Below are 24,066 nucleotides of genomic sequence, written 5' to 3'. Positions count from 1 at the left end.
TTTATAGCCTTTAAAATCTTTTAACCTCAAATCATAGAGATTGAATTAAAATAACTATGCATGCAAGAAAAGAATTAAATTAAATTAAATTTTCATATAACTATATAATTTTTATTTTTTTTATATTTTTTTAAAATAAATTAAAAAAAATTAATTTTATGTTTGAAATGAGTGATTTGATGCCACATATTTAGATTTGGACTAATTATATTATTTGGATATTGTAAATAAAAATATATTTAGATTTGGTCCAAAACCTATGTATTCACCACGAGTTTAAAAATAAATTTAAAATAATTATCTTTATCTTGTTATTTCAAATCTATCCCATTACAGTCAAATATATTATATCCACATTATGTTATAACATCTAATCACTTTTATGAAAATTCTTTTTATTAGTCAAATAAAACATTTTTAATTTTATAAATTTTAAATCAATCTTTTGAAATTCAAATCTCTTATGTTTTCAAATATAAGAATCGATTAAAAAAATTAATTATATTGAATTTTTATAATTTTTAAATTTCAAACAGATTTAAAGTGAAAATGATAAACAAAGTAAAGTTTGAAGGTTTTATAAGTATGTATAAAAATGCAATAAGAAAATGCCTCTTGAGTAGGATACCAAATTGCACAAACAGAAAAGAAAAGAAAAAAAATAAGGGCTGGACTCTCTTTTCTGTTAATCATATGCAATTAGTTTCTTAAATACGCAAGTAATGAAGGGAAGGTGATTGAAATGAATAAAATAAAAAAAAAAATTATCCAAAAAAAGTAAGCAAATAAAAATAAATTATTTTTTATGTTTAAGTTCTGAATTTTGATAAAATTTATAATTTAATTTTTATATTTTTAAAATTAAATAATTTAATCTCTGATATTTTTCTAAACTTATAACTGAATCTCTGCTATTATAATTATATTTAATTACTATTAATTTTTAATAAAAATATCAAAAAATCTTTATTTTTATTTTTAATCTAAAAATAATTTAATCTCTAAGGTTTTATTTTCATAATAATTTAGTCGCTGATAATTTATTTTATTAATAATATAGTCCTTATATTTTTAAAATATGAGTTTCATTAAATTGAAAAAATTTTAATTTAAATTATTAAAATATGACCTAATTATTTTAATGTCCATAAAAATTTTGATTAATTACAAAATCATCCACATATTTTATAAATTAATCTTTAAATATTATAACTATTTACAAATAAACATTTGTAATTTTGAAAAATTATATATATATATATATATTGTATTATTGTTATACATAAAAAAAGAAAAGAATAACATAATTTGTTATTAAAATAAAATTTTCAGGACTAAATTAATTTTAGCTTAAAAATAGAGTTAAAATTTTTTTAATATTTTTACTAAATTTAATATTAATCACAATTTTAATGGTAGAGATAACAAGTTTATTAAAACTTTAATAATTATATTATTTGATTTTAAAATTATAAAAATTAATTTATAGATTTAATCAAATTTTAGAGACAATTAATAAAATAAAATTTTTAAAATTAAATTATTTTTAAATTAAAAATATATTTAATGATATTTTAATATTTTTATTAAAATTAATAATAATTTAATTAAAATTTCAACGATAATATTAAGTTGTAAAATTTGTTAAATTTTATAAATTAAATTATTTAATTTTAAAAATATAAAAATTAAATTATATATTTTATTAAATTTTAGAAATTAAAATATAATTTATGCAATAATAAATGTCAGAGACCATGATTCCCTCTCCAACAGCCGACAAGAAAGGGAAAGAGTCCAAAAACTCCTCTGGATTTGAAGGTTGATGTCAGGATCTGCAATTTTTGCCTCTCTCTAATTATATATATTTTTTCATTTTTGTTTTTTACCCAATTAGGCCTCATTTGCCGAAAAGTTATATTTTTAAAATATAATTTCTGAATTTTATATGTTATAAAAATTATATAAATATATTTAATATATAATTTTTTACTTTAAATTATAAAATATAATAAATGATCAAATCTTTTTTAGATCTATTATGATATTCGCATGAGGGAAGGAAGATGTATTAATTTTTTAAAAAATTGATTTAATAATATAAATTAAGTTTTTATTTATTTTATAAAAAATATTTTTTTAATATTTTTTAAGCATTTAGACATTAAAAAAATTAACAAAAAATATTTTTTTATAAAAAAATTAACTCATTTTTACAAAAAGACATCATTTTTAATTTTTAGATTTTAATATATATATATATGATATAAATATATATTATTAACTTAATATTAAAAATATTTTTAAAAAATATGTTTTTGTAATAAATATTTTTTATATATAAATTATTTTTTAAAATAAACGAAACTCAAATAATAAAGCATTTTACACTTTTCTATAGATTATATTATACTTAATAAAAAAAGTATAACTTTTAAGTTTCTCTCAAGTCTGTTACTGTTCTTATATCAAAAATAACTTATTTCTTGAAAAATTAATTTATAATAAAATTAAACAGTAGTTTACTTATTTCAATTACGTAGGGCCATAATATAACCATTTAAATATTCATTTTGGTTACATAATCTCAATTTGATAAAGATATTTTTTTTATTAATTTATGCAAAGATTTTCTAAGTGGATAATATATACCGATTTTCTGTTTAATAAAATGACAATAGAAAAGTTAAGTTACCAATCCTGCCCCTTGCACTTAGATGCCATAGCCGATAGGCGCCGTTTGGTTTTAAAATTACATATTTTTTGAAAAGTAATTTTTGAGAAATAATTTATATATATTTTATGAAAAATAATTTATATATAAAAAATATTTTTTTAAAATAATTTTTATTATTTAATTATAATTTTAAATTAATAATATATATTTAAGTTATGGATAAATGTTTTAATATTTTAATAAAATTATTAAAATTTATAAAATAAAAAATATTTAATTTTTTCTTTAAATTAAAAAATATATTTCATTAATTTATTTTTTTTAATATTTAAAAAAATATTTTACATAAAATAAACATATAGCTTGAATAAATTGGATTTTCAAATTTTTTTAAATTTATAGTTCACTAACCAAATTATTTGGAGAAATCTTTATCACTCAGAGATTTAACATTATATTTAATTTTAAATTTTAAGATAATAAAGTTATGGTCTTTATCATTTATATATTTATTACTTATTTTATTTATATCTAATATAAAAATTTTAACATTTAGATATTTTTAATAATATTTTATACCCAGTTACTTCAAAGATATACCCAATAACTTCAACTTCTATTTTTTTGGGTTAAACTCAGGAAATTGGCTCTTAACTTCCTAAGAGGTAGAAAATTAATGATAAATTAAGGTTTTGTTTATTTTATGAAAAATAATTTATATATAAAAAATATTTTTTTATAAAAAAATATTTTTTAAAAAATATTTTTTATTATTTAATTATAATTTTAAATTAATAATATGTATTTAAGTTATGTATAAATATTTTAATATTTTAATAAAATTATTAAAATTTTATAAAATAAAAATATTTAACTTTTTCTTTAAATAAAAAATATATTTCATTAATTTATTATTTTAAATATTTAAAAAAATATTTTACATAAAATAAACATATAGCTTGAATAAATTGGATTTTCAAATTTTTTTAAATTTATAGTTCACTAACCAAATTACTCTTAACCAAAAAAGCGGGAAACGTGATGTGGGACCCAAGCACCGGTTGGGACTTTAGGGTCCCACAATCTCTCCTCTCGGAATCCAAATAACTTATCAAATTGCATTCACATCTAGTTGTTGGCTTTCAATAGAAAAGAAGATAGAAACCGCTGTGACCGACACAGACGAGAAAAGATCTTTGTATAATTTTCTTTTTCTGTTTTCTCTTCTCTCCAACGGGGAGAGATTCTATAGGCAGGGAAGAGTGTCTTGGTTCAAAGCTAAAGAAGTTTCTGAGAGAGAGAGAGAGAGATGAGAGAAATAATAAGCATACACATTGGACAAGCAGGAATTCAGGTGGGAAATGCATGCTGGGAGCTTTATTGCTTGGAGCATGGCATCCAACCAGATGGAATGATGCCCAGGTTAAAACCCTTTTTCTTCAATTTTTTTCGTCCTTTTAAGTTTTTTAGATTTTTCTGGTTTATAATTGGTTGTTGAAGTTCTATGATCAGGCAAATGTTTCACCGTTCTATTTGTATTATATTTGGGTTTTTTTCTTTACATTTATATCTGTACTTTTTTTAATCTTTTATCTGATTCTTTGGGCTCTCTCTCTCTCTCGCTCCCCCCCCGCCCCCTTCTCTTCTTTTAAGCGGAAGTCTGTTTGGATCTTGAGATTTTCTAACAATTTAAGCCTTAATGTTTTTTTTTTCTCCACTTGCATAGTGAAAACTGTATCTTGTGAGTTTTAGAGTTTATTCTAGTGGATAGAATTCAGAAACTTGTATTTTCTGACTATTGATTGGATTGGTTCATGTTGTTTCCAAATTTTGTGTTTTCTGTCTGTTATTTGATTGGACTTTGTGTAGGTACTTATGAATGTAAATGTCTTATGCAGTGACACTTCAGTGGGTGTTGCAAATGATGCTTTCAATACCTTCTTCAGTGAGACTGGATCTGGAAAACATGTGCCCAGAGCTGTTTTTGTTGACTTGGAACCAACAGTCATTGATGAAGTTAGGACTGGACCTTATAGGCAACTTTTCCACCCTGAGCAGCTTATTTCTGGAAAGGAAGATGCTGCTAATAATTTTGCTAGAGGGCACTACACAGGTGAGAGAGTTTGTTCCAAAATTTCACATTATGTATATAGCTTTTCTGTGTTACCAGAATTGTTTGAATAAGACTTTAGCTGTGGCCTGTAGTTGGGAAGGAAATTGTGGATCTCTGCCTTGATCGAGTAAGGAAATTGGCTGATAACTGCACTGGCTTACAAGGGTTTTTAGTGTTTAGTGCTGTTGGTGGTGGAACGGGTTCTGGTCTGGGTTCTTTGTTGTTAGAACGCTTATCTGTCGATTATGGAAAGAAATCAAAGCTTGGGTTCACCATTTATCCTTCTCCCCAGGTACTTATATAATACTCAAAGTTTAGCATTTGGATTCCTCATAAGCTGCCATTGCTTAGTTCTTTTTTTGTGTGGGATAGTCACTAAAAGTATAATTCTGAGAACAGCTAGTCATTAAATTTCTGGACCAATGCATTATTGATGGAAAAAAATTAAAAAATAAAAAAAATTATTGTGTTGGCGCCACTATAGTTTATGGATACTCATGCTATTTGTTATAATAAAGGCCGCTTTGTTTGGTTTAACTACAGTTTACATTGAATTTGGATTTAACCTTATTATTTCAAATTTAGTATTTTTCTCTGAAAAATTTAAAGAAATTAAAAAATTAGAAAGAGAATATTCAATTGTATGGACTCACCCAGTAATAGACAACTTCTGTTTGATTGCAGGTGTCAACTGCTGTTGTGGAGCCTTATAACAGTGTGCTCTCTACACATTCCCTTCTTGAGCACACAGATGTTGCTGTGCTTCTTGACAATGAAGCTATATATGACATTTGCCGAAGATCCCTAGATATTGAAAGACCTACTTACACCAATTTGAATCGATTGATATCGCAAATTATATCATCTTTGACAACTTCATTAAGGTTTGATGGAGCCATTAATGTAGATGTTACAGAGTTCCAGACTAACCTTGTGCCATATCCCCGTATTCACTTCATGCTTTCTTCATATGCTCCCGTCATCTCAGCTGAAAAGGCATACCATGAGCAGTTGACAGTTCCTGAGATCACAAATGCTGTTTTTGAGCCTTCAAGCATGATGGCTAAGTGTGATCCCAGGCATGGGAAATACATGGCTTGCTGTTTGATGTATCGGGGAGATGTTGTTCCCAAGGATGTCAATGCTGCTGTTGCCACTATCAAAACTAAAAGGACTGTTCAATTTGTTGACTGGTAAGAAAATATGCATGCAACTATCAAAAGAAACTTCTCTTTTGCTGATGCACTAATATTTTGGATTTCATTTTCCATATATGGTTTGGAGCTTCCCTTTTGGTACATGTCTTCTAGCTCATACCTACTTGAAATCTTAAGCTGATGTTTTATTGTCCTACATAAGTTTGGTCCAAAAGATTATTTTACTTTTGACTTCCCAGGTGTCCAACTGGCTTCAAATGTGGTATTAACTATGAGCCTCCAACTGTAGTACCTGGGGGTGATCTCGCCAAGGTGCAGCGTGCTGTTTGCATGATCAGCAACAACACTGCTGTGGCTGAAGTGTTCTCTCGCATTGACCACAAATTTGATCTCATGTATGCCAAAAGGGCATTTGTTCATTGGTATGTTGGTGAAGGCATGGAAGAAGGGGAATTCTCAGAAGCTCGTGAAGACCTTGCTGCTCTTGAGAAAGATTATGAGGAAGTTGGTGCTGAAGGTGGAGATGAAGATGAAGAGGAAGGTGAAGATTATTGATAATTTGTTGCTGGAGCATTTTTATTTGGAGTTCCCTATGTGAGGATCTGCTATCATTCTTCTCGTTATGGTTCAATTGTTATGTTTCTGATATGCAGCTCTGTAAAACTGTCAAAATTGTCTGTTCCCATTTAATGTGTTTTTGTGAAGTCTGATATTTGAAAATAAAGAGTTGTGTGTCATTTTCGTCGGCATGTCTATTCTTTTTCAGTCAACATCCTTTGGCATATGATATTATTGGAGGTTCTATGCCATTGTCATGCCAAAAATTTCATCTTTTTCCCTCCTAAAATCAAGGCTGTTATATCTTCTATCTTTAGATGCTGAATGCCCTGTTCTTGTAGGGTTTATAGCCGTTAGCTGATTAAGACCACATCTGTACTGATGAGATCTGGTTATTCGTTAACAGTGGTTTAAGATGTGGTAGCAGCATGATCAGTGGCCATAATCGAACTGTTTGCTGCAATTTTGCAGCTGTTACATAGGATTATTAGACTGAATTGCTTTAGTTATTGGTTATTCACGACTTCTTGCTAATGTATAGCAAAAGAATCTAAATAACTCAAGGAATGATTCGCCTTTTCAACAATAATTGCAAATTTGAAAACTTTTCTCCATAGATTTGCTGTTACAGCAACTAAATTAAGCATTCTTGGAATAATAAGATGATAATTTTTTTCGTAGTGGTTGTTACTACTTCAATGTCAAATAGATTTTTCTTCACCAAGCAAGCTTGGAATAATAAAATTTCTTTCGGTTAGAAAGTAATATGTGAAAATCAACTGAAAAGAAATTTCCAGATTTAAGCCATAAAGTTGGTTTCACAAGCAGTTATAATCTCTAAAGCATGAAACAAAATGTTCTTATGCTAACTCTTGTCAATTTCCTCATAGCATCACTAAAAAGCATTCTTCAAGTAAATCTTCGAAAGTAACATTCTATGTTTCTCTACCATCATGCATCAAATTTGTGAGAGAGAGAGACAAGAGGATCAACTAGGACAGAAGAGCTGGCTCAGGGTGGGAAGATCCCAGAGAGCATAGCTGGGATCATAATTAGCACTCTCCAAATACTCGTTTACTCCAGTCATCGCATACAATGATGCTGATATCTGCATTTCTACCTTCATTCGTTCAAATTCAGCTAGTTCTAATTCATGAGCTGCATCAGGCAACGGACCAACATTCTTTGGCAACTCCATCCCTTCTTGCATTAATGGAAGCTGATCAAAACCAGTTGGGAATGGCCAGGAGGAATAATAGAAGTGAGACAAGCCAGCCAGTTCGAGGCCCCCAACGCAGCCGCTCAAATCTGGTCTGTATACATCATCAAACATCTGGTAATTTTCTTGTTTCACACCAATGCATAGTGAAGTGAGATTACTATTACCAGATTCAAAACTATCATTGCTACTAACTGATTGAAAATAATCGTTGCTGCTACTGATACCACTCTTATTGGTACTAACTATAGTACTTGCTTTGATGGTGGTTTTTGAGGTGGAATTTGCAGGACAGTTTTGTTTCAAACTCTTTTTGTGATTGAGGAGATTTCTAATTTTCATTGAGATAGGAGAGTTTGTAGGGATATGGGTGGTGAAGTTGGTTCGAGTGTTGGAACCGCGAAGCAAGCATGCAGCTTCATCGTAAGCTCGAGCAGCCTCCTCTGCAGTGTCGAAAGTTCCAAGCCACATTCTAATCTTCTGTGTAGTGTCTTTGATCTCTGCTACCCATTTCCCAGAAGGTCTTTGTCTGACCCCAACAAACTTGCTTCTGCAAGTAGAGGCTGTGCTTCTTTCTTTGAACTTGCTTGGTTTGTTGGGTGAGACCCCTTTAGGCTGCTTTTGGGATTTGTATTCCATATTTGCAAAATGTTGAGGAAGAGATGTAAGCGTAAGAAAGATAAAATTAAGGATGATTTATATAGTGAAAGACAAAGTAGTATAGAACTTATGTTAGTGGGAGGCCTCGTCTTTTATTTCTTGTCAGCATGTTCGTTTGAATTTGTTCTCTTTTAAGGATGACTGACTTCTCAAAGTTAGAGTTAATACACCAAACAAATAAAATTTTCCTATACTGATTTGGTATCCAATTGAGTTGAAAGCCGATTTCAATTAGTTTGGAAATAAGGCTTAATTGTTATGGCACAAGTGAAAATGATCTCATTGGTCAAATGAGTCCCAAGTTGTGCCACTACCAATTCTTTTTCAACCGAGGACATGCAAGCCATTTTCTAGTATAAGAGAAACAAGAGTCAATAGTTAGCAATGAGTAGGCTAGTCGTTGTCCTCTCTCTGAGTTAGTCAACGAAAAAACAAAGCCAAAATCGTGAGAGCACGAAGGAAAGACACTTGGAGTCCTCACATTCAAAGAATTGGATGATTGGACCTTTCTGTAAACAAACTCCATTATCTAATGGAATCTAATTGTCAACTCTTTGGGCTTTTCATAGAATCTCCATTCTCATTATCAAACAAACCAATCTGTGTTGTCTTTCATCTGCTCTGCTCCTAATTAATTGGAATGTGAACATTCTAACATTTTTCTGGTGGGAAGTATCCGTTAGGAGAAATTTTAGAATACAATGGTTAACTTATAATAGTTATTGATTATGGTGCATAATGATCAAAATCTATTATCGGTTGCATGAATACACTATGTTTAGTTTGGAAGATATAAAATAGGAAGGATAAAAGATGGTAAAAAAAAAGGGGATAGAAAAATGAAAAATGAAACTTCATCTTTCATAATTTATTTGCTTTGGAAAGAAGAGGAAACTATTGTTGATAAGTGATTGAGAATCTCTGATAGAATTAAATTAAGTAGTCCACCACCTTCTATTTCTTCGTTGTGAAGAATTGCCCAATTAGCTTCATGCAAGCTGGTTATAATGCAATAATTTGCCGGCTGGTTGGTTAGCAACTTGCTGGCCTCCTTTTACTGCCATTTAATCCTTATATATAGGGATTGTATTAAGCATTTGTAACACATAGAAGTGTAACAGAATTTTGAGAGAAAATTGTGGGCAAAAATTTTAAGTTAGCTCTAGTGAGTTAACAAGTGAAAAAGTTCTTCCGGACTAAGTGTGTGAAGAGTGTTTGTACTATTTTCAATTAATAAAATTATTTGAGTATTTGTGTGTGGATCAATTAAATTCATTTTGTCTAGGCAATTATATTGTCTTTTATTTGCCAATATCTGGTATCAGAGCCAGTCACAACAAGATGACTTCAAATTCAAACACAAGAGCACAACAAGTCCAGCAGGTGCAGGCAACAATTTTCAAGTTCGATGGAAAAAATAATTTTGCTATGTGAAAGCATTTGATGGAATTATTTTTGAAGAGCAATTGTCACACCTTACCCCTCTGTAAGGCATAACATGATCCAGTAGAATATCTAATGAACTACCGAACTTCACCTACCGATAACTCATTAAGTGCCCTACAAGGGATTTTAAAACAATTTTCTTATTTTTGATAAGTGGTGAGCATTTTCTAATAGGTATTTAAAACATTTAATTGAAGTTAAAAACTAGTTAAAACTTTTGGCCCATTTTATTTTTCCGCAAGTTTTATAAAAATTTTGACAGAGTTCCGTTTATATTTTGAGAAAACAGTTCTTCAAATACCTGTAAAAAACACTTTTAAAAACTTTTCTCAACAACTACTTCAATTTCACAATCAAACTCAATCCATTTCAACAACTCCACAATCATTTCAATCAATTTCTCAAGTTCAAAATTCAATAATCCTCAAAATACTAGCAATACATTTCATTCAAATTAAATAAAATAGTTCCACTCATATTTCATTAGAGACAAAACAATTTATATTCATCCTTACAAAATTTACATAAAAAAAAAAATACAAACTAAACTTTATTACAAACTTCATACAAATTTTGTACAAGCTGCTCAAGACCCATTTACATGTCCATACTTTTATATGCAATACATACATCAAAAGAATTATTTACAATTAGGGTATAAATTATATCCTATAACTTCAAGCTGAATGATCTTTAATCCTTAGCAGCTCAGTCTGCTGCTCTTCTAGTCTCTGTATCTGTGCCAGTAATAGAAGCTATCGCTGAGTACTAGGACTCAGTGGTGCACAACATACTAAAATAATCTTTATGCAGAAATAAAATCACATTTATTCAAAATTTGAACTGAGCATGCGAGTTAAACACAAAACATAATTTATGAGATTTTAATCCCAAACAATTTCATTTTGAAGTGTCAAATCACATTTCATAAAACCCACAGTTAGATCATGCTATTCGAAACAAATAGAATCTCAATAGCCAGAGGCTAAAGAGAAATCACATCACAAGGCTAGCTAGCTCAAATATATGGATATCCATTCACATCCTCTACTACTGGCACACCTCAACACTTCTCCAGAGAAGGAATCAAAATTTGAAACTAATTACCCCCACTAGTCGTACTAGTGAGGTGTTCAAATATATGGTCATGACACTGTGGTTTCAAAACTTATCTTAACAATTTGCTAAATATTGTCATTTCAAATATATACAATAACTTTCACAATTTAAATCAAAACATTATAAATAAGGTCACAATAAACTTTTAACAATTCAAAGCAAAAGTAAAATGCATATTTCATTCACTTTATCAATGAATTTTAAAGCATAGTGATGTTGTGCACAAACCTCAAGCGAGTCGCCTCTTGGCCTTGACTCGGTTCCTCGGGTTCTTTCCCGGTATTCTTTTCAACTGAAACACACAATTTTACAATGTTTCAGTACTAGAACTTAACATAAATCCAAAATAAATTTAGCTTCGCTTTTACCTAGCTCTAACGTGCTAAATTCGACGTTCTTGAAATTTTGTGTTTTGGGTTACTATTCACTACACTATTCAAGTCAAATTGTTGACTTTTTAAGGCTTAATAGGTATGGGAACTCCAACTTCACCCACATACCACATTTTGGTCACCAAACTTGTTGGTTTTGGTCCTTTTCTCAAAACTTAGGTCTTTTAGGCAAAATTGCCAAATTTTCAGTTTTGGTGTCCCTAATTGTACTGTTTCATTGGTCAGTTTACTGTTGGAATTTGGCAAAACTTTCTTCATAGAAAATGTTCCTTATTGTCTTAAGTTTATTCTCCTTTTTGAATCACTCCAATTGGAGTTTTGTAGCTCAAGTTATACCCAAATTACGGTTACTGTTCATGCTGCAGAATTTGGTTCTACAGATTTGTTGATCCAACTTCGTTCAGCAATTTGATCAAGTTAAGTCCATAATTTGGTCTAATTTTCTTCATATGAAATGTTCTACTATGTCTTAGGTTTCCATAGGTTCAATAATCACCTAAATCAGAGTTTTCTAGAGAGAGTTATAGCTATTGAAACTTTACTGTTCATGTGGCAATTCTGCAGTCCTGCAGATTGAGTAACCCAAATTTGCTCAGTAATTTGATTTGGTTAATGGCATAATTTGGGTTTGTGTTCTTCATGAAAGTTTTAGGTCTATATCTCATCTAACCACTGGTAAAATTTCAGGTTATTTTGACCTGCCTAGCTCGAGTTATGACCAAATGAACAAACACTGTTCATTTGGTCAGCTTGTGCAGAGGCAGACTGCGATTTCTCAACTTTGATCAATTTGTTCACTAGGTTTTAGTCACTTTTTGGGCATGCTTCCTAAATGAAAATTGTGTCATTTAGTGCCTATTTTCATTCCCAATTGGTCTCATACCAATTGGACTTGTAAAATTCCATTTTTGGTCTCTCAAAGTTGACTTTTGGTCATGGTGCATACCCAATCCGAATTTGGCTTTGATTCAAACACTTCTAATATACTTAATTAGGTCACAAATGACCATTTCTCTCCTTAAACTATGTCAAAGACATCATTTAGAACTTCTTCACATTTTTGGTCTCTAAACCCTAATGTTCAAAACCCTAATTCATGTCATTTGTTACATTTAGCTAATTAAACACTTATAAACATGCTCCCATAACTCAATTAAGCTTCCTAACATGTTTAGCTCAAATAAATTTATACTTTGTCCAACCAAACCCCAGCTGTCCAAAATTCTATATAATCCCTCAACAAATTTTCTTTCCATTTTAAGTTTATTTACAAGCTCAATAAGTTAGAAATGTAAGAATCAAACTCAAATTATCAAATTTGATTACTAACCTTTTATATAGAATTTCTTTTTCTTCAAAACTTCTTCCTTTCTTTTTCTTTTTGTTGTAAAGCTCCTTTCCAAGTGACTAGAACAAGTTTTTGTGAAGCAAGTATGGGAGAAGTTGAGGTTTAGTGAGGGTTTCAAAGCTTGAAGACAAGCTTTAATGGAGTTTGCAATGGTGAGGGAGAGAGAGAGTGTGTGACGGCGGTAAGCTTGGTGGAAGAAGACTTTGATTTTTATTTTTCTTTTCTTTTGTTTTATCCTTATGGAAGACCCAAAAATCCCAATTAAATAAATTTATTAAGTATTATTTTTATGGCATGCATGAAGTCATGCATGACATCATCACCTTTTGACTTTTTCATTTTCCTTTTTTTTTTCTATTTATTTTTCTATTAGTTCTTTAATTTAATTCTCGATTCCGAAATTTTCTTTTCTCTGATTTGATTTGACAGTTAGGTCAGGAGTCAGCTCTCGGGGTCAATTGACCAAATTGCCCCTCGTCGATTCTTCCCGGTTTGCAATTAATTCCATATTTCTTTCGGCTCCCTGACCTAATTATTTGACTGGCTTAACAGTTCTTTTTCGTGATTTTCTCTTTTCCACTGTGTTCATAAGGGTCCTAAGGACCGCGACGTTACATTTTACTGTTCAAAATTTGAGTTTAAAATGACTTCGCAGTCGTTCCCGAGAAGGTCACCCATCGCTGTGACTCTCGGCTCGTTTAACTTCTTATATTCTGTTTTTCTTATTTATACTTAACTAATTGGGCATTACTAATTATTTGTGTTTATGACTTCTCTAGTTGTCTTAAGTGTGGTTCTAATCCCCTTAATTGTCCGGATCGACACCGGTCACCGGAACAGTGAAATATACCAGGCTATGCAATTAGGGGTGTTACAATTTTCTCCCCCTTAAAATAAATTTCGTCTCGAAATTTTACCTGGTATTAATCTCTGAAAAACTGTGGGTGCTATCTCCTCATGTCCTCCTCTCGTTCCCAAGTAGCCTCCTTGCCCGAATGATGGCTCCACAGCACTTTTACCAACGGTATTTGCTTGTTCCGTAGCTGCTTCACCTTATAAGCCAGAATCACTATGGGTTCTTCCTCATATGTGAGGTCTGGATTCACTTCAATTTCTTCCACTGGTAGTACATGAGATGGGTCTGGTTGATACCTTCTCAACATAGACGCATGAAAGACATTATGTATTTTTTCCAACTCTGGAGGTAGTGCCAAACGATATGCCAAAGGACCCACTCTTTCCAGAACCTCATATGGCCTAATGAAACGAGGACTCAGTTTCCCCTTTCTGCCGAATCTCATAATCCTCTTCCATGGGGAAACCTTGAGGAATACTTTCTCACCCACTGCATACTCAATATCCTTTCTCTTCAGATCAATGTAGGACTTCTGACGGCCGATGCGCCTTAAGTCGATCTCGATCACCCCGATTTTCTTCGATTCTTTGAACAATTTCGGGTCCAATCATCTTTCTTTCACCCACGTCATCCCAACACAACGGGGTTCTACATTTTTTGCCATACAAAGCTTCATATGGAGGCATCCCAATGCTTGATTGGTAGCTGTTGTTGTAAGAAAACTCAATCAAAGGCAAGTGTGTATCCCAACTGCCCTCAAATTCAATCACACAAGCCCGTAGCATGTCCTCCAAGATCTGAATTACCCTCTCAGACTGGCCATCTGTCTGTGGGTGGAATGCCGTACTGAAGTTCAATCTCGTTCCTAGGGCTCTCTGAAGACTATCCCAGAATCTAGAAGTGAACTTAGGATCTCTGTCTGATACAATGGATACTGGCACTCCATGCAGTCTCACAATCTCATCAATGTAGAACCTGGCCAATCTTTCCAAACTGTAGTCCATCCAGACTGGCAGAAAATGAGCAGACTTGGTCAGTCTGTCAACAATGACCCATACTGCATCATGACTCTTCTGTGTCCTCGAAAGTCCCATCACAAAATCCATCGTTATTCTCTCCCATTTCCACTCTGGTACTGGTAGTGGATGTAACAATCCAGCGGGTACTTGATGCTCTGCCTTCACTTGCTGACAAGTTAGGCATTTGAATACAAACTCTGCCACATCTCTTTTCATACCCATCCACCAGTAATGCTCCTTTAGCCCTCTATACATTTTTGTGCCACCAGGGTGCATGGCAAAAGGAGACTCATGTGCATCCTTCAAAATAATTTGCCTCAAACCAACATCATTAGGAACACACATTCTGCCCTGGTGTAGCAGTAGACCATCATCTCTGATTGAGAATTCTGGTTTCTTGCCCTGCCTGACTTCTCCCAACAGCTTTTGATACCTTTCATCATTCTGAGCAGCCATTCTGATCTGATCAATCAACACTGGCTGTACATGCCATGCAACTGCTATCTGCCCATCATCATTAATCTCTAAGCTGGCATGTAATGATCTCAACTCATGTACCAAAGACAAAGGAGTAACCCGTAGACTTGCCATAGTCTTGCGACTTAAGGCATCAGCCACAACATTAGCTTTCCCTGACTGATAGTCTATCAGACAATCGTAGTCTTTTATCAACTCTAACCATCTCCTCTGTCTCAAATTCAACTCCTTCTGAGTGCCCAAATACTTCAAAATCTTATGATCTGTGTAGATGTAACACTTTTCCCCATACAAATAGTGTCTCCAGATCTTAAGAGCAAACACTATAGCTGCAAGCTCCAAATCATGTGTCGAATAATTCCTCTCATGCAGTTTTAGCTGGCGCGATGCATAGGCAATGACATTTCGATCTTGCATTAATACACAGCCTAACCCATTATGAGAAGCATCACTATATACTGTGTATTCTTTACCCGGAGTAGGTAAAGTCAGGACTGGAGCTTCAGTCAAACATTTCTTCAATTCATCAAAACTCTGTTGGCATTTATCCGTCCACTGAAATTTCACATCTTTTCTAAGCAGCTTGGTCAATGGAGATGCCAACATGGAGAATCCCTTCACAAATCTACGATAGTATCCAGCTAAACTCAGAAAACTACGAATCTCTGTGACATTTCTGGGTGGCCTCCAATTAAGGACAGCTTCAATCTTACTTGGATCTACCTTGATGCCCTCTTCTGATACTACATGCCCTAAGAAAGATATTTCTTTTAGCCAAAATTCACACTTCGACAATTTGGCATATAGCTGTTTCTCCCTCAAAGTCTGTAGTACAATCCGCAGATGTCTATTATGCTCTTCTGCATTCCTCGAATAGACCAATATATCATCTATGAATACCACAACAAACTGGTCGAGGTATGGTCTGAAGATAGTGTTCATCAGATCCATAAAAGCAGCCGGAGCATTAGTTAACCCGAATGGCATAACCAAGAACTCATAATGGCCATAGCGGGTTCTGAAGGCAGTTTTAGAAATACTCTACTCTTGTACTTTCAGCCGATAATAACCTGATCTCAGGTCAATTTTGGAGAACACAGTTGCACCCCTCAATTGATCAAACAAGTCATCAATGCGGGGCAATGGGTATCTGTTCTTTATTGTCACCTTATTCAACTGCCGATAATCAATACACAAGTGGAGAGTGCCATCTTTCTTCTTTACAAACAACACTGGCACTCCCCAAGGTGACACACCAGGGCGGATAAAGCCCTTGTCAAGCAACTCTTGCAATTGCACTTTTAACTCTTTCAATTCTGCTGGTGCCATTCTATATGGCATTATGGAGATTGGGTCCACACCAGGCATAACATTAATCTCAAACTGCACCTCTTTTTCTGGAGGTAATCCTGGCAATTCATCAGGAAATACATCCGAAAAGTCACATACAGTAGGGATGTCCCTTAGTGCTGGACTCCCTACTTGGGTGTCTATCACATGTGCCTCAGCTTCAACAGATTGCTCAACTGAGCGATCCCCTTCTTCCATCTCAATCTAAAATTAGGGTATCTCCTGAACAAGTAACACAAGGAGATTTCCCTCCGTTAGTTCATATTCATGATGTAATGCACTGTATGTAACAAATATGGACATTGAGCAGTTGTACTTAACAAAGAAAAGACACAAATTCTCATGTTAAAACATACTTCAAAATTTTTTTGCTCTGATACCACTAAAACATGTCACACCTTACCCCTCTGTAAGGCATAACATGATCCCGTAGAATACCTAATGAACTACCGAACTTCACCTACCGATAACTCATTAAGTGCCCTACAAGGGATTTTAAAATAATTTTCTTATTTTTGATAAGTGGTGAGCATTTTCTAATAGGTATTTAAAACATTGAATTGAAGTTAAAAACTAGTTAAAACTTTTGGCCCATCTTATTTTTCCGCAAATTTTATAAAAATTTTGACAGAGTTCTGTTTATATTTTGAGAAAATAATTCTTCAAATACCTGTAAAAAGCACTTCTAAAAACTTTTCTCAACAACTACTTCAATTTCACAATCAAACTCAATCCATTTCAACAACTCCACAATCATTTCAATCAATTTCTCAAGTTCAAAATTCAATAATCCTCAAAATACTAGTAATACATTTCATTCAAATTAAATAAAATAGTTCCACTCATATTTCATTAGAGACAAAACAATTTATATTCATCCTTACAAAATTTACATCAAAAAAAGAAAAAAAATACAAACTAAACTTTATTACAAACTTCATACAAATTTTGTACAAGCTGCTCAAGACCCATTTACATGTCCATACTTTTATATGCAATACATACATCAAAAGAATTATTTACAATTAGGGTATAAATTATACCCGATAACTTCAAGCTGAATGATCTTTAATCCTTAGCATTTCGTCACGCTGCTCCTCTAGTCTCTCAGATTCGATAAAGAATAGAGCTATCGCTGAGTACTAGGACTCAGTGGTGCACAACATACTAAAATAATTTTTATGCAGAAATAAAATCACATTTATTCAAAATTTGAACTTAGCATGCGAGTTAAACACAAAACATAATTTATGAGATTTTAATCCCAAACAATTTCATTTTGAAGTGTCAAATCACATTTCATAAAACCAACAGTTAGATCATGCCATTCGAAACAAATAGAATCTCAATAGCCAGAGGCTAAAGAGAAATCACATCACAAGGCTAGCTAGCTCAAATATATGGATATCTATTCACATCCTCTTCTACTGGCACACCTCAACACTTCTCCAGAGAAGGAATCAAAATTCAAAACTAATTACCCCCACTAGTCGTGCTAGTGAGGTGTTCAAATATATGGTCATGACACTGTGGTTTCAAAACTTATCTTAACAATTTGCTAAACATTGTCATTTCAAATATCACAATAACTTTCACAATTTAAATCAAAACATCATAAATAAGGTCACAATAAACTTTTAACAATTCAAAGCAAAAGTAAAATGCATATTTCATTCACTTTATTAATGAATTTTAAAGCATAGTGATGTTGTGCACAAACCTCAAGCGAGTCACCTCTTGGCCTTGACTCGGTTCCTCGGGTTCTTTCCCGGTATTCTTTTCAACTGAAACACACAATTTTACAATGTTTCAGTACTAGAACTTAACATAAATCCAAAATAAATTTAGCTTCGCTTTTACCTAGCTCTAACGTGCTAAATTCAACGCTCTTGAAATTTTGTGTTTTGAGTTACTATTCACTATACTATTCAAGTCAAATTGTTGACTTTCTAAGGCTTAATAGGTATGGGAACTCCAACTTCACCCACATACCACATTTTGGTCACCAAACTTGTTGGTTTTGGTCATTTTCTCAAAACTTAGGTCTTTTAGGCAAAATTGCCAAATTTTCAGTTTTGGTGCCTCTAATTGTACTGTTTCATTGGTCAGTTTACTGTTAGAATTTGGCAAAACTTTCTTCATAGAAAATGTTCCTTATTGTCTTAAGTTTATTCTCCTTTTTGAATCACTCCAATTGGAGTTTTTTAGCTCAAGTTATACCCAAATTACGGTTACTGTTCATGCTGCAGAATTTGGTTCTGCAGATTTGTTGATCCAATTTCGTTCAGCAATTTGATCAAGTTAAGTCCATAATTTGGTCTAATTTTCTTCATATGAAATGTTCTACTATGTCTTAGGTTTCCATCGGTTCAATAATCACCTAAATCGGAGTTTTCTAGAGAGAGTTATAGCCATTGAAACTTTACTGTTCATGTGGCAATTCTGCAGTCCTGCAGATTCAGTGACCCAACTTTGCTCAGTAATTTGATTTGGTTAATGGCATAATTTGGGTTTGTGTTCTTCATGAAAGTTTTAGGTCTATATCTCATCTAACCACTGGTAAAATTTCAGGTCATTTTGACCTGCCTAGCTCGAGTTATGACCAAATGAAGAAACATTATTCATTTGGTCAGCTTGTGCAGAGGCAGACTGTGATTTCTCAACTTTGGTCAATTTGTGCACTAGGTTTTAGTCACTTTTTGGGCATGCTTCCTCAATGAAAATTGTGTCATTTAGTGCCTATTTTCATTCCCAATTGGTCTCATACCAATTGGACTTGTAAAATTCTATTTTTGGTCCCTCAAAGTTGACTTTTGGTCATGGTGCATACCCAATCCGAATTTGGCTTTGATTCAAACACTTCTAACATACTTAATTAGGTCACAAATGACCATTTCTCTCCTTAAAATATGTCAAAGACATCATTTAGCACTTCTTCACATTTTTGGTCTCTAAACCCTAATGTTCAAAACCCTAATTCATGTCATTTGTTGCATTTAGCTAATTAAACACTTATAAACATGCTCCCATAACTCAATTAAACTTCCTAACATGTTTAGCTCAAACAAATTTATACTTTGTCCAACCAAACCCCAGCTGTCTAAAATTCTATATAATCCTTCAACAAATTTTCTTTCCATTTTAAGTTTATTTACAAGCTCAATAAGTTAGAAATATAAGAATCAAACTCAAATTATCAAATTTGATTACTAACCTTTTATGTAGAATTTCTTTTTCTTCAAAACTTCTTCCTTTCTTTTTCTTTTTGTTGTAAAGCTCCTTCCCAAGTGACTAGAACAATTTTTTGTGAAGCAAGTATGGGTGAAGTTGAGGTTTAGTGAGGGTTTCAAAGCTTGAAGACAAGCTTTAATGGAGTTTTCAATGGTGAGGGAGAGAGTGTGTGTGTGACGGCGGCAAGCTTGGTGGAAGAAGACTTTGATTTTTATTTTTCTTTTCTTTTGTTTTATCCTTATGGAAGACCCAAAAATCCCAATTAAATAAATATATTAAGTATTGTTTTTATGGCATCATGCATGAAGTCATGCATGATGTCATCACCTTTTGACTTTTCCATTTTTCTTTTTTTTTTCTATTTATTTTTCTATTAGTTCTTTAATTTAATTCTCGATTCTGAAATTTTCTTTTCTCTAATTTTATTTGACAGTTAGGTCAGGAGTCAGCTCTCGGGGTCAATTGACCAAATTGCCCCTCGCCGGTTCTTCCCGGTTTGCAATTAATTCCATATTTCTTTCGGCTCCCTGACCTAATTATTTGATTGGTTTAACAGTTCTTTTTTCGTGATTTTCTCTTTTCCACTGTGTTCATAAGAGTCCTAAGGACCGCGGCGTTACATTTTATGGTTCAAAATTTGAGTTTAAAACGACTTCGCAGTCGTTCCCGAGAAGGTCACCCATCGCTGTGACTCTCGGCTCGTTTAACTTCTTATGTTCTGTTTTTCTTATTTATACTTAACTAATTGGGCATTACTAATTATTTGTGTTTATGACTTCTCTAATTGTCTTAAGTGTGGTTCTAATCCCCTTAATTGTCCGGACCGACACCGGTCACCGGAACAGTGAAATATACCAGGCTATGCAATTAGGGGTGTTACAGCAATGGCTATGGAGAAATTTTGGAGAAAGGCTTCATTGGAAAAGAAAAACAATCAGACGAAGAAACACAACAACTAGTTCGTGATCGCTCACTCAATGAAAAAGCCTTGTTCTTGATCTGTCAGTCCGTTGAATTGATAGTTCTTGAAAAAATATTTCATGCCAAAATAGCAAAGGAGGCATGAAGCATTCTACTCTAAACATATAAAGGTGTATATCCAATTAAACAAACCAGACTAAAAGGTTTGAAATGACAGTATGAGCTAACGCAGCAGGGCAAAGATAAGAATAGTCGTGATTATTTTTCACGAGTGCAGAGGCTAGTCAACAAGATGAAATATAATGGTGCCAAAATGAAGGAGAAAAAGTGGTGGAAAAAGTTTTGCAGACATTGACAAATAAATTTGATTATGTGGCAACTGCTATTGAAGAGTCTAAAGATCTTGAGACTATGACTCAGAGTGTTCTACAAGCTTCATTGGAGGCACGTGACACATGGATGAATGAAAGGTTGCAAAACTCAATGGAGTAAGCAAGCATTAAAGGCCTAGGAGAATTTAAGGAGTGAAAAAGGAGATTACTTCAAACAAAATGGAGCAGAATCAAAGGGGCCTAAATAATACAGGAAGAGGAGGCAAAAATTTTAGAACCACTGCTAGACTAGGAGCAAGAAGTGATGAATCTTCTCAGGATAAATCTAATATTCAATGCTATAAATGTAAGAAGTATGGTCACTATCAATCTGAATGAAAGTTGCATATCTAGTACCGTAACTGCAAAAAATATATCCACTATAGTAGAGAGTGTTGTGCTCAAAGATCAAAAAATAAAGAATATCATAATAGAGTTGCTCAGAATGATAATCCAAAAACCTTATTGCTAGCTAGCCATGAAACTGGCAGCAGTAATGATAGCCAGTGGTTGCTAGACTCGATTTGTTGTCGCTAGACGATTCTCACTAAAGTGGAAGTGAGGAGTCGCCACTTTAATTTTGAGGAAAAATAAAGAAAATCATTTATTGTGAAAAAAAATTAGAAAAATAATTTTTATCACTTCTAAAATAGAGATTCAGGGTTCAGGGTCCGCACACGCGCGGGAAAGGTGTTAGGCACCCCACATCGTTACTCAACGAGGACAAATGGATTTAAAGATGTACTCTTCATAATTCAACGCCAATAAATTTACTGGAGTTTAAATTACAATGTTGATCCCCGTATTTGACATAGGATCATTTAATGTCTCACCATTTAGAGTAAGCTCCAGGAACAAAAGGTAAATGGGGTGACCTTGAAGTGAATTTTGACTCTAATTATTAATTTGTTAAATTTCTCCCTCCACAAAATTAAGACTCTAATTATAAAGAGGTATCATTTGGTTCATAGAGATTTATAACGAATAAGGAGGACTCTGAGCTTATTCATTATTAATCTCATCATTGGTGTCCAAACAATCGAGGGTATAGTGTGTGAAGTGACTGTTCTATAAAATTGAATTAATATGAGTTTAGACTTTCAGTTCTTTTAATTGGGACCCCAATTCAAAGGGAACGTGTTAATTAAAGCCTAGAGAGTTTTATTTATTATTGAGGACTCTTAGTTAATGAATTAAAGTCTCATCATCGACATAATCAACTGCCATTCTTTTCCCATACTAGTTCAATTTAAGTTTTTGAATATATTTATAATTTGGTCACCTATAGAGATGTTGCTCTCGGAATTTTGTCTACCTATGAATCTAGCAACTTTGAATTTCAGGAAGGACTCTCCCTTAATTAGAATATGGGAATAAAACAATGCAAGGAAAGACTCTCCCTTGTGTTTAAAAAAATAAATAAAATTTTAAGAAAGTTAAGGGTTCTAAGGAGGACTTTTCTTTGGATCCCAATTATAAAAAGCTTGACGTAAAATTTTGGGGTTCGTGGAAGAACTCTCTCGTGAACCTATAATATTAGAATGCATTTAGGAAGATATTAAAAAATTTTAAGGAAGGACTCTCCCTTAGACATAAAACATATACTTGGTAAAATGCTTAATTAAGGGTTAAGGAAAAACTTTCCCAGAACCTTAAAAGAAAAATTGCTTGTTTCATCAATATAAAAGGGGAGGGGTTCAAAGAAATGACTCTCTCCCAAACTCCATACTTTAAGAAATCATTGTAAGGTTAAAGACTTCGTGAAATAGATTTGTCGATTTTCAAAGATGACTATCATTTAGTAATTTCATCAAACAGGTTAGCATTGTTTCAGAACTACTATTATTATTTTCAAACTATAAATGACAGAAATGCACTATTTCTTATTATTATCTCTAAATATAATTGTGAATGACTATGTATACATTATTTCCAATTTCCCTTTATACTAGAGAAATATAAATGCATGAAGACCATTTCCGAACTACCAGATTTGCTATCACCACACAATTTTCGAACTCATCTCGTTGTACCTGATCCCCTATTATGATCTAATATTATTGTGTCCAAACTCTCTCCATACTCCCATTATTATATCTGAACTCTTTATTCAATTAGTTTATCCGAACTCTAATAATTATTTCTAAACTACTTCAAAACAGAAAATGTGATGCTTTTCGATATAAAGCGAAGACAAAAATAATAATGTTTCTATAGTATCGCAACAAAATTAAAATAGTAATACTTGCAAGACACGCATGGGTGGATCTAAGCCTTTATTTCCCTAAAGGTTCGGCATGACTAAATATTTGCAGAATTCGGATTCTAGCTTACATAGTGTTTGGATGTAACCTAGGTATACTCACGTTAAAAGAAACATGACATAAACATCCACATAAATTTTACCTGCAACAGGCTCTAGTGGTGATGGGAAGAGTGGGTTTTGACATTTGATGCTTAGAAAGGGATCCCCAAGACTATCAAATCAATCTTTAAAGGCGATGGGCTAGCGTAATTTGGGTGGAGTGAGTAATGTGAGCTTTTTAACATTATGAAAGAGATTCTTTAAAAAACTGACATTTTTAAGGCCTCTCTCTTATATTCTCTAAGCTCTCTTTTACAGAAAAAGGACCCCCTCAACAGTGAAAATTTGGGGTATTTATAGGGAATAGGGTCCTAAAATGGAGGGTCAAGATTCAAGATGCAAAAAGAAGAGGTCTGGATTTAAAAGGACAATCTGAGGGTCAGGAATTAAAGAGATCTAGAATCAAGGGCGAAGATCAATTCAGGACTTCTTTGTCCTTTTCTTCTTTGATCCAACGGTTGGGGATCATGCCTTACAAATAAGATCAAGGGTTGAGGTTAAAAGGTACCAAGTTTGTTTTTATCACTTTAAACCAATGGCCTGGGATTTGTCCTTATAAATAATATCAAGGCCACAAATTGAAACATACCAAAGTGCTTTAACTACTTCAAATCCAATGGTCTAGATTTATCCTTACAAATGAGATCAAAGGTGAAGATTGAAGCGTACTCTAAATGCTTTAACTAACTCAAATCTTAAAGCGTACTCTAAATGCTTTAACTAACTCAAATATGATGGTGAGAATTTGATCTTACAAACCAAGGGCTATGATTCAAGGGCAAAGTGA

The 24,066-nt window shown here is 32.8% G+C and overlaps 2 protein-coding genes across 2 annotated transcripts; one reads left to right on the top strand and one right to left on the bottom strand.

Moving 5' to 3' along the window:
* The first annotated feature begins 3,807 nt into the window (after positions 1-3,807).
* LOC110635294 (tubulin alpha-5 chain) lies at positions 3,808-6,696 on the top strand. The gene is made up of 5 exons (XM_021784577.2): positions 3,808-4,099; positions 4,576-4,790; positions 4,883-5,082; positions 5,475-5,983; positions 6,187-6,696. The coding sequence occupies exons 1-5, from the start codon at positions 3,987-3,989 to the stop codon at positions 6,500-6,502; spliced, it is 1,353 nt and encodes a 450-aa protein (XP_021640269.1). The 5' UTR covers positions 3,808-3,986; the 3' UTR covers positions 6,503-6,696.
* Positions 6,697-7,197: 501 nt separating this feature from the next.
* Positions 7,198-8,762, bottom strand: LOC110635295 (ethylene-responsive transcription factor ERN1-like). Its single transcript, XM_021784578.2, has one exon. The coding sequence runs from the start codon at positions 8,361-8,363 to the stop codon at positions 7,494-7,496; it is 870 nt and encodes a 289-aa protein (XP_021640270.2). The 5' UTR covers positions 8,364-8,762; the 3' UTR covers positions 7,198-7,493.
* Between the last annotated feature and the right edge of the window lie 15,304 nt (positions 8,763-24,066).

This window comes from Hevea brasiliensis, chromosome 4, assembly GCF_030052815.1.
Source record: "Hevea brasiliensis isolate MT/VB/25A 57/8 chromosome 4, ASM3005281v1, whole genome shotgun sequence".
In the NCBI taxonomy this organism is placed as follows: domain Eukaryota; kingdom Viridiplantae; phylum Streptophyta; class Magnoliopsida; order Malpighiales; family Euphorbiaceae; genus Hevea; species Hevea brasiliensis.
The sequence above is the reverse complement of the archived record's forward strand: the minus strand, read 5'-3'. Positions and strand labels throughout refer to the sequence as shown.

Coding starts and splice junctions, on each gene's coding strand:
- LOC110635294 (XM_021784577.2), top strand. CDS start 3,987: ATGAGAGAAATAATAAGCATACACATTGGACAAGCAGGAATTCAGGTG. Junction 4,100..4,575: donor CCAGATGGAATGATGCCCAG/GTTAAAACCCTT, acceptor TGTCTTATGCAG/TGACACTTCAGTGGGTGTTG. Junction 5,984..6,186: donor ACTGTTCAATTTGTTGACTG/GTAAGAAAATAT, acceptor TTGACTTCCCAG/GTGTCCAACTGGCTTCAAAT.
- LOC110635295 (XM_021784578.2), bottom strand. CDS start 8,363: ATGGAATACAAATCCCAAAAGCAGCCTAAAGGGGTCTCACCCAACAAA.